Below are 12,282 nucleotides of genomic sequence, written 5' to 3' on the forward strand. Positions count from 1 at the left end.
GTTATAGAAATAACATGAACATTTGATTTTTTTTTTTTTTCAATGAAATATATAATATTGTTTCTCAATGGTAATATTTGCAGACAGTAACCTGGTAATGATCCTTGGCCTCAGATTCTTCCCTTTGCGGAACCTTTTTACGGTATCACTTCGAGTAAAGACCAGTGCATATAACACTTTAGGATCGCACAGGAAGTGATTGTAATCATCAATCAATTGTCAATCATCACCCTATCCAGATGAAGAATCAAATCTCAAGTACCAGTATCACTGGGATTCCGTACTTATATTTAACCCTCTAATACCCAAATTTTTATTTTCGATCTAAATATCATTTTTAGTTATCTAAAATCGTTCTAAACACGTTTTGGGCAATATTTTTTTTTATTCGCAAATCTATGAATTTTGGTTTTTGATTTTTATAATTTTTATTTTTAAACATCCCTATCCTTTTTCATTTTTTCTTGAAGCCTCTTCTAGTTACTGATTGTTGGCAATAATAAAAATTCAAGCTTTTACGGTACTTTTAAAAATATTAGTAATTTAGTAATATTTTATTTTTTTGAGAATATGTTTATTTTCCGTTTAAATAGCGGAAAACAGGTTTGAAATTATTTTAATACCATCAAACTGTTCTTCTGTGATAGGCTGATAGTAGAAAAATATAAAAGGTACGATTTTTTATAAGGCACGTTTAATGAAGCCCAAGCCCATGTAGGTTATATAAGAATACAATTTTTCAAACAATTTTAAAAAATACAAAAAAGTTTCAATAGTCATAAAAAACTTCTCTTATATGCGTGTTATGAATGGAGGTTTAAGTCAAAAATAAAATCATTTTGATTTCCGAGCTACGAACAAATATACAAAATTCCAAAGTGTACCCCGTCTAAAGGCGGGGTTGGGTATTAGAGGGTTAATGCATAATATAATAGATTTACAGCTAATTCGTTCTTCTACAACTTGAGATTTGCTTCAGCAACGTTTTTATGATAATAGAGTAACGATTGTTTGCATCGTTCCTAAATACTACCAGTTGGCGTCAGCAAAAACCTTTCGAACATTCACTTTTTCTCATTGGCCGCCGTGCGGCGACACTGATGTTTGTATTTCACTCATTAAATCGAGATTTGCTTTGCATGCGCTCGACAAAGGCATAATCTACATATTGAGTCTATTAAATTTGAATTCCATATCCAAATGCACGATCACTACTCGTAAGATTCTGTACACCACTTGGACCAACTACTTTTCAGAACTTTTCAATTGGCCGCAGTTCCGGCGCGTTCAGGGGGTTAAGATGCTTCGGCAGAAAATTGACCTCCTTAGCCTTGTACCACTCCAAAACCTTTTCCGAGTAGTCGCACGAGGACAAATTCAGACAGAAAATCGTAGAACCATCGTGTGACCTCAGAAGAGGAAGCATACGCAATTGGAGGCATTCCTTTGCCCATTGACCGATCCAGTTGTCGCGAATATGGGGCTCCGCTTTCCACACGAGCAAATTGCTTGCCAAATCATTTATTTTGTGGTAAACTTTGACATCTGCTGCTTTCTAACGTCTTCAGGGACATTGAATTTATGATGAGCAGTGAAAAACTGGAGCCCCGGAAGCTGTCGGACGTCTGTTTTTACATACGTTTCATCTTCCATAACGAAGCAATCTGGTTTCGTCAACATCTGGGTGTAGAGCTTCCGAGCACATCTTCATCGCGATTAGGCTCCTTTTGGACTTTGTACGTTTTTTTCCTTCACGTTTTTTCGCATCTTGCACGATTTTTTTTAAAGATTCAGTTTCTTCGCCACATCTTGAACTGAACTGTTGAGATTCCTCTTGACAGCTTGAACTAACCGTTTGTGATCCTTAACACTGTACGGAGATTCATTTTTGACACTTTCTTTCCTATCAATGATCAAACATTCGTGGTACCGATTTAAAACAAAAGACACCGTAGAATGTACCAATCCCAACTTTCTGCTGATTGCACGATGAGATAGATCCGGATCTGCTACTGAAACTTACACAGCGTAAACAAATACACAATGAACGAATTACACCCAGAATTTCAATAGAAAACACCTAACGTGTAAAAAGTTACAACCATTCAAAAGTGGTGCAATTTGATTCTGTACACCTTTTACTTTCAAATAATGATTATATTCGATCATGCTTATGTAATCCAAATATTTGTTTCGAATACAAAATCATGTTTTAAGTTCAAATTTAAGGCCAAAGATCATTTTCATCTGTTTTCAAATTTTTTTTCTCTCTTGCAAATTGCTTGAACTGCACAAATCATAGTCCAATCAAGCAGAATGCAAAGCTATATTGAAGAGCAACCTTTGCGTGGAATGGCTGATCCCTGGCCATTCTACGCAAACGTTGCTCTTCAATATAGCTTTCTTCTCTTCTAACACTCCATCTTGATTGGACCATGATTTCTGCATTTTTCGACTATTGAGTGCTGTCCGGTACTGGAGGTCTCCTCTACACTGAGGCAAAAATACTAAAGTTTTCCATAAATCAATAATTATGAGTCAGTGAAATTATGGGTTTTCACGTTTTGTCGGCAGTGCGCTTGATAAAACCCAAGCAAAAGGGTTCGTGTTTTTTCTGCGTCGCCGGAGTGACTTCAGCCCAGACAACCAGAAGTCGCATAACAGTTTACGAACAAAGTCGTTTATTTACACAAATTTCATCACACCCGCACAACATGGTGGATGATATCGTTTGATCGATGAGTTTACTCGCATAAAACGCTATTTTATGAGTTCACATGTACATTTCGTTTTGTCCCGTGTACTCGTACAAAGTAAATCGGATCAATCCGTAGCAGCTGTCAAATCAATTTTGTTATCATAAATTAATTCGCATAAGAGTACAGACTAGTTCGCAATAAAATTTACACACTCGGATTACATGTTAGTTTTCATCATATAAAATATGCACGTATATCGCCTCCACTTTTGTACGCATAAGGCCTTTTCGCAACATCTTATATATGAAACTTTGCTCACATAAGCATCGCATAACGCAAAGGGTGATTTCGTTATATGTACACTCTGGTTGTCTGGGAGTCGAATATAGATTACCAACTGGTGACCTCTTTTCATGCTTGTGATAACACAAATTTGTATCGTGGCAATGTTGCATTTATTTGATCGGTTAACCAACTATGGATGATTCGTCACTATAAGTGACGCCATAAGCCCTTATTCCTGGTTTATAACAAAATTGAGATACACGTATCTATTACTTTATTTGTTTGTCGCAGTTACTAAAAATAATCTTCGCAAAGTTCGACATTGAAAATGTCGACGCACTGATCTATCATAGATAACATCATCTATATAGATAACTTTTGAAATTGAAACTACATGAATCGCATCACTGCCCAAAGTGAATCCTGATCATGTAGCTTTTGAACCCTTCCACTAACAAAACTCCTTTATGTAATGCAGAGGTGATCTCGGTTTCCAAATTTACTAAAGACACATCATTTGATCCATTTGATCCGCGCAAAAATGTAATTTTTGGTACGCTGTGTTATCAATGCTTGATAATTTTATTTAAGCAAGTATCATTGCGATGGTATGAGCAAATCATTGATTTACAATTGAGTAATAAAATTCTTCATCAAAAACATAAGTAAAAATTATATAATTCAACAACCATCGTTATGGCGCCAAATCATAATTATTTCTTAAGAAATTATTAAGTTTGTTTTGCCTCAGTGTACTACAGGAGCCCAGTACATGCTGGCGAAAACCGCTTCCTGTACCGAACTTTCGGCATCTGACTCGGTTTTCGGGGCTGAAAACGTGAGAAAGTATCAAATAGCTACAGTTAAACCGTTGAACCCTTACGAGTGCATATGGCCCCAGGAGCACGTTTGTATTTTTGGCAATATCGAATAACTTGACAGCGTTGAGCACCGAACACCTGACCACAACAGACCAACGTGCCACGAGCTGGTAAGCTTGAAATGCACCTTCTTTCACATGGTTACACATGAGTGCACGTGAATGGACGACCAAGCATGAACCCTCCAGTATCAGTATGATTCATTGTGCTATGCAAAATACGGTCGAAGGCGGGAAAAGAGTATGCTGGGGCAAAAATTCGACCTTAGTGAAATAATCAAGATTTCCATCAAAACTATAGCACTTGCAATGGAATGAGTACGTTCAACATGTTGGCTACGATTTTGCTGAAAAAACCCATTACCCATTTTTAGTTACAACACATTTAGTTAAACGAACTTTTACTCCACCGATGCGGCAAAAGTTCGAAACTAATGTGGGACAAAAGTACGCTGACTGAAACACAAAATATCAATACCTCTGTGACAAGAATGTCTTCTAATAGTCAAAAAGTTATGTTTTGCATAAAAATACACACTAAATTTTGATAGTGGTCGAACACCTCGCTGATTCGAACTTTTGCCCCACTAACGGTTTCCAAACATTTATACAAAAATAAAGGCACCACCAAGTATCCTTACGATAAGCCTACCTACGCCTTTACATAAAAGTATAGTAATATTTTATTTTTATTTTGTTCCAAGCCATAAAACTTTGATCGAAAATTACAATTTTTAAGTCTGAAAACAACAAATTGCTATGAATTTGTCATATCTCAATTATTTTTTTATAATATTTAATGTTAAAGTCATTCACTCAAATAGCTCCCATTCATAACATTTGTTTGGCAGGTAGAAATGTAGAAAATATATTTTGTCCCACTTGAACTTTTGCCCCACCTTGCCCTATCCATTTTTAACAGCTTCGTCGTCAGTCGCAGTGAAATTACGCACAGAGCTGTTGCAGTTTAGCAGCCGTTTGCTTCGAGGGGTGCGCCAACTTACTATCGTTGTTGTCAGATAGGCAACCATATCCAGTTGCCATAAGGTAGTTCGATTGGGGCGAAATAAAAAGAAACACCATCAAGCAGCACTAGCATTCCAGCACAAAGTATGAGGCGCTGCCCGGTGCATTGCATAAATAGCTACAGTTACTGGCATACTGTTGTACTTCACGTATTTCTGAATCGAAGCAGTAGAAATGTATATAACACCTTCCAGTGAAAGTGAACCTTACGTTGGTGTTGATAGAAAACTGCTGTAAATTAAAACATACTTTACATCACATCATACCACATGGATCTCATCCTGTTACAGCCAGCTGTTGAATGATACTCCGTTGCAATTTTTTATAGTCTTCTTCTTCTGTTTTCCGGCGATATGCTCCTACTGGGGCGTCCCGCGGAAATTTTGATGAGACTGCTTCTCAGTTTAAACCACCAAGTGTTCATTCGATGTTGATAAAGAAAACCGACAACTGGAGTATTTAGAGCCCACCAGCTGACGATGGAATACTTTAGTTAACTCAAAGAATATTTGCAGTGGGAGCACCTGCTTATAGCATAGTTTTCAGCATCAATACACCAGCAAATCATGTAGAAAAGGAATGCATCGAATTACATGGAGGATATTCATTGTAAATGAATTTCTCAGAGAATCGGAGCAGACATTTCTGTGAGGACACTATACTATGATTCTTTTTTCAGAGGATCTTCGTAACATTACGCAAAATATTGTTCTAAGAATTATTTGAAGATTTTCTTTAAATAATTACAATAATTAAACTCAGGCATTAGTCTGAAGCATTCTTCAGATATTACTCTAAAGATCAAGAGTTCATCCAATGATTCTGTCAAATTCCTGACGAATTTCTCACCAAACAAAATATTTTCGTTTAGTATTACTTCCAAAATACATCCAAGGTATCTTTCAGGACTAAGGCCGTAGCGATAAACGCGCAGCTATTCAACATGACTAAGCTGAGGGTCATGGGGTCGAATCCTGCTGGTTGATAATCTTTTCGTAAAGGAAACTTTCTCGACTTCTTTGGGCATAGAGTATCTTTGTGCCTGCCACACGATATACACACGCAAAAATGGTCAATAGGACGATATTGAAAACTAAAAAGCATTACGGAAGATAAGCTAAATACAAAAAGTTATATATTCACATTACGCTTGATTTCTAATCACTGCTTTTTCGATCCAGTTTTCTAAGAGCAAGTAATTAACGTTTTTGATTATTTTCCATACGTTTTGACAGTTCTCGACTACCATTCTTCCATGCGCTTGTTTTGGAAGTTTGACAAATTTGAGAACCGAGCGTAGCGCGATCACTGAGTTAAACACAAACATCAGTGTCGCCTCTCAACGGCCAGTGCAAGAAACTGAATTTTCGAAAGGTTTTATCTGTACTTTATGCCGCTGACGCCAACTTTTGGCATTTAAGAACGATGTAAAGAGTCGTTACCTCATTGGCAAAGAAAGAACTCGATTACTAACTGTGATAGTGTTAACAAGAGCACTGAGCTGAGAAGTGGGCTCTGTCACAGTTGTGAAGTAACGCCAGAAAAAGGAAGAGGAAGAAGAAGAAGATCCTCCAAACTTGTGATTCATGTTCTTTAAAAGATTTCAACAAGCATTTTCTACAAAGATACCTCTAAGACATAATCCAGAGATTTCTCCTGACTTTTCTGAGAAGTTTGAAATTTCTAGTCCAATATAAGCTATGAGATTCTCTCAGAAATTTCCCAAGGCATTGCTCATAGAATTCATCTAGGGGTTTTTTTTAAAGAACATTCAGGAGCTTCACCAGGGATTGTTATATAAAAAATAAACAGAAATTATTAGGAGAATTCCTGAAAATATCCAGAAGATATTTCTGAAGGAAATCCTAAAGTGTTCTACGATAAACGGATAAAATTTATTCAGAAATAACTTATATCCTGCAATAGGACACCTGCAAAAAATCTTCGAAGTAACCTCGATCGTTGAGAAATTCTTTAAGAATTATCTAGCTAATTGTTTGAAATAATTATTGAAAACAATACCAATCGAAACGCTGGATAAGATTCTGCAAGATTATCTAGAGTGATCCCTGAGAAATCTCGGGTGAAAACTCTGGGAATAATCGGAGGAATTACTAGGATAAGTGATGTAGCATTTATTGCTGGAAGAATCCATTGAATATTTATGTGGACATTACTCGATAAATCGTTGGGGCGTCTTCTTAATGCTTCAAAGTACTGCAGTGTAAATTCCCCAAAAAAAGTTTATGAAAACTAAGCATTTTGTCGTACATCAAGAAAAGTATCAAATTGAATCGGCTTGAAACTCAGCAAGGATCTAGGAAAGAATCAGGCATTCAAAACACATAGGAAAGCATACTATATGGCCAAAACTGCATATTTGCCACATTCGACTTTTTTGACGATATCGAGTTGATACCGTGGATCGCTATCAAATCATAAATACATTGGACCAACTTAATGAAACATGTAAAATTGTTCTAGAAAGTGCGAAAAAATACCATTTTACTTTGTCACATTGCTAAATATAACCGCATAACAGTCACATTGAGATTATACATGGGCCTCATGATGTAGTAGTATTGAAATGTCTATCAGATTTATTTTTTTGTCTTTTTTTAGCAATATGCGATATGAGCTGTACAAAATTATAGCATGAAATAAGTACAGTCGAAGCGCGTTATAACGACATCTCAAGGGACCGTCGCAATACAGAAAAGTCGTTATAGAGAATAGATATAACAATGATATATTTTTCATGGGACCGAAAAATGTCGCTATAGAGAGCTTTTGTCGTTATAAAAGTTGTCGTTATAATGAGCTTCGACTGTATTGTTAAGCTCTCGGTAGCTTTCAGAAATTTCAGTTTCTTTCCACACTGGCAAAAAATACATACTGAGTATTCAGTTTACTCGTAGGCATAACGAAATGTTACAAATATGCAGTAAAGGGCAGTACAGCTGATAGGAACTCATGCTCACGCGTTCGATGGCTAAGAACATTAAGTTGAACAGATCATGCAAATGCGTCTATGGAATCCACCATAGATCACGTAAGAAATTACAATGAAGTCTACAAGGAATCCCAAAAAAGTAACTAATAACTTTCTAAGAAACCATTGAGAAACTTCCAAACAGGATCTTGCCAAAGTTCACACATCCATCAAAGGATCATCAGACCTCCCCATGAATTTATACAAGGTTCTCTTGGAAATTCTCAAACTAGAATTTTACTTGATTTGAGAAATCTACAAAATCTTATCAAGAGTTTTTCAAAGATATCGGTAGTCATTAATTTATTAAGGATGATCAAAAGATTTTACATGAGGAATCCTTGAGAGATCATTATGGCTTTTGAGAAGAATAAGTTAAAATTTGCACCAGGAACTTGTCGAAGACCTCGTCATAAAATGGTTTTAGAATTATAAAAAAAATACCCACAATCAGATATCCGCTAATGATCTTATCTAGATTTTTTATTCGGGTTTGTAAACATGTCCACATCATCGAATAACAACCATGAAATAACTCTGATTTCGTGTTTATAACTGAATATTCACGAATTGAAAAGTTTGCTCTCTGGTCTGAATTTGTGCCCCTATCTGTCACTGTTCGGACAATGCTTTTGCTTCAATGACAATTTGAATCACTGAGTGCCCAAATATTTAATGATTTTATAACAAACCAATACATAAAGAAGATCGGCTTTCATAAATCTGTATTCAATTCACTTTCATGATATAAATTGTTTCTTATTATTTTTCTATATAGGGAGACTTACGGCTTCGGCACCATTCGACTATTATCGGCAACCAAATTTCAAACGCCAAATATACAATAATTTTCTATCAAAACACTTTAATGAAAACATTCAGATGATTCTTTGTTCTGCCCGCTTTCTGCTGACGAGATTTCCGAGACTGAACAAACAATATCGCCAAAGATGTTATCAATTCAAATGAACACGCCTCAAAATGTGACTGGTTTGGAGCTGCCTAAGAGATTCCCCAGCAGTTCTTATGGAAAAGTTGCCGAAGAGAATGAGGCTGCCGACAATAGTCACATTGACAAGCGATGTTCGCAGCGTTGCAAAAACGTTTTCAAAAGCATTTTGACAAGTCTGTCGGTGTGAATCGATAGAGGATTGAGCAAAGCATAAGTGTAAACAGACAAACACGGAATTTGTCTGCTGATATCCGAGAAAATTACAAAAGCAGCGCGGCATCGGCTTAGACTGCCGAGAATGCGTAAGCTCCCCTATTTTTGCTTCGGTCGTGATAGACTCCATCCACAAGCTACGTAGCCCTCTAAGAAATTGGAGGGGATGGGTTCAACGGCCCATACAAACGAAAATAAAAGTGATTTTTCATCGAAAAACTTTCACGGATGCGGGGGTCGAAATAATCAATTTCAGCGTTCCGTAATAAATGGATGTTGCTTTATACCTTCTCAACACAACACTATATTAAAAAAAAGCAAAGGGCCCCTTACATCAAATATATACCGCACACCAGCAGCACACAATAAAATTTCACGGAGCGTATTTGAAATATGTAATAAATTTTGAGCTCGCATTATCTAAAAAACTACAAAGGCACGATGGTGAACTACGCGCCTCGCCATTAATTAAAAGAGATAATTACTTCATCGCTAGTTGCCTTTGATTGATGGCGCGTAAAAAACATCTTCAGCACACATCGCTAAAGAGATTTGTAGCATCACCAACTCCAAACATAGATAGGAAAGAAAGTTGTTTTGATATGAATATGATGCCGACCAGATTCACACAACAAAATTATAACACATTTCTTTTAATTGTAGTTAAAATAACAGAAGTTGATATAATTTTGTTATAAAATAGCTTAGTTTTTAACTTGCTATTTTTTGTGAGAGATTCAGAACAGCATGTATAATATTTTTGACGTAATAATTGGTACGTTTCCGAATAGTAACATTATGTGCAATATATTTTGTTTTTGGAACATCCTTGAAACACATTCTGCAATAATGCATTTTTTAATTTTTTTTTTTTGTTATTTTAACAACTACTAACGGGACCTGTTTTACAACAACTAAAAAATCATATCAGGGAAATACATTTTGATAAAACTTGTTTCTTTTTCGTCTAGTCGGGATTATTCTCGGGAGCCAAACCCCCCAATCAAGCCAACCAAATAAATTAGATTTTGTAACAACCTCGACAGATTGACGAAATTCCGGCCAGTCTTCCGCCCCAACTAGTTAGAGCCAGAGCTCACAAATGCCTGTGTTATCAAATTTCAAAATAATTTCCCCCGGATCCGTGTTTCTCGTGATACTCACTTTCAGTTCTGCTTCCTGGAATACTTTTGCCTTCTTCTGATGTTCGGCTCCGCTCTCTGCCTTTTGCTTTTCGGCGTCCATCACCTGTGGAGAAATGAAAAATAGGATAATGAAAACGAAATTTACAAAAACCAACATGTCGATAGTGCTCTTGTGAGTTTTGTTTGCGCCACCCGTCAAAGATTCCTAAAAAAAATGCGGGCGGTGGTTTTCCCGCTTTTAGCTTGCTTCCGTTTTTGTATGACACGAACTGATCAGCCGAGCTTTCGCAGTGTCGAAGGAAAATCAGAATTCATAATTTAATGTAATTTTATTTGCTCAACCAGCTTCCTTATCTACTCGCACCACTTGCATAGTAGATAGAAGCAGAAGAGGTATAAAATTGCTATGAGATTTTAATCAACCAATTACTATGCAGAACACGTCGCAGCCGTTCACAAAATGAAAACAAACAAAAAAAATAAAATCAGGGATGGTTAAAGTGGCAAACACGTTGAACATTTTATATTGAGATTTCGAATTTTGAATTCACATTAGTGTTGGCTGGAATTCAAGTCACGAATATGCAGCAATCCAACATTGCAGTAGGTATTGATGGGAGGCTAGCAGCTTACTAGCAATTTAGTGACGGTATCGAGTGCAGTATAGAGTAGGGCTTTAAAACTAATGGTTTGCGATAGCTCTGCTTGTCATAAATGTTTTATCTTGTATTTGCCTCGTCTATCAATTACTTGTCAACTAGTACAGTAGCTGAAACGTATTTCCTGTAGTCGCGTTAACAAATAAAAGCACTTTTGTCAAAATCTGTAACAATGCAAATGACATGACTGGCTCGCCATAGAATTACACACGGAAAACGATACAAGCCGAATACTAGAGGTCTATGCCCTGTTAAAAAATTAGTGGTTGTGCAGAAATTTGTGCATAAACCTGAACTAGAGTTGCATATTTAAGTTCCTATTAGTAAATTCAGTAATTAATTCAGTTTTAATCGGGTTATGGCACATTATACTGATTTGGATGATGAAATAGATAAATTATAATGAAAAATGAAAATGGAATTTTCAAAGAAACACAAGAAAAACTGTTGCACCTCAGAGTGTATGGATAATTTGCTGCTTCATTTCTTAGAAATAGAGCACTATTTAATATCAATGTAACATGTATTATATGTCTCAAATATTGCAATTGTGTTTTTAGTGTTGGAAAAAAATACAGACGAAGTTTTTAGATTGATAAGATAATAAGACCATGTTCCTATTTATTTCTGTAGAACAAATTTAAAATCTTGTTAATACTGAAGATTTTTTTAGACATGCTTATAATTCTTCAACATGACCTTCTAATTAATGTTTATTTGGCTTGGGTTATATGCACTTTACATCAATTCTGTTCAGAGGTGTTGCTTTCGTTTTGAATATATCTGCATTTATGTTAAATGTCTGTAATTAGAAGACGTTGTGTTACTTTTGAGAAGAATAGATAAATCTTGCTTATAGATTGATGACGAGATATCGATGATGTACTGCTTCGTTTTTTTCTATGTTTTTATTGCAAGTTTTAAAAAATCTTGAAAGACTAACTGCCTAACATTAGAAATGTCGTCCTCCATTCACATCTATGTCAATCTTCTGATCAGATGGTTTTTCAAGAATGAGCTCATGTATTTTTTAGTACATACTTACTCAGTCGTACATTTATAATTTAAGGCCGGCTGGATTTCTTTTTAAATTTTTAGTAGCCTAAAATTGAACATGCCATCAAAATTGGATATTATAAAATCCATGAACAAAATACCGATATAGATAGAATCTTTACTTCAAACAGATGTTACCGTTCAAATTCATAATCAACAGCTTTATTTGAATAAGGTTTCAATCTTTCATTTCGATGATGCCCATACAGCCTTAGCATGTAAAGTCTTTTTCTCTAACAAAAAATGCATTATTCAATATTATATTCAAATTTTGGGAACAGTTGTTTTTGAGAGTTTGAGAGAAATAAATCACTAGCTACTGAAATGATGAGCAACAATAATCCATATCTTCAAACTTGCAATCGTTTTTGGCTT

General features: G+C 35.8%; 1 protein-coding gene across 2 annotated transcripts in view; it reads right to left on the reverse strand.

Annotated features, from left to right (window-relative positions):
* The window catches only part of LOC5579102 (SH3 domain-binding protein 5 homolog), a 78,403-nt gene that overhangs the window by 11,559 nt on the left and 54,562 nt on the right, over positions 1-12,282 (reverse strand). For both annotated transcript variants that reach the window (XM_001657247.2, XM_021854548.1), the window contains exon 4: positions 10,212-10,295. In XM_001657247.2, the coding sequence (XP_001657297.2) occupies positions 10,212-10,295 (84 nt within the window). The remainder of the gene's footprint in view (positions 1-10,211; positions 10,296-12,282) is intronic.

Source organism: Aedes aegypti, chromosome 3 (genome assembly GCF_002204515.2).
Source record: "Aedes aegypti strain LVP_AGWG chromosome 3, AaegL5.0 Primary Assembly, whole genome shotgun sequence".
NCBI lineage: Eukaryota > Metazoa > Arthropoda > Insecta > Diptera > Culicidae > Aedes > Aedes aegypti.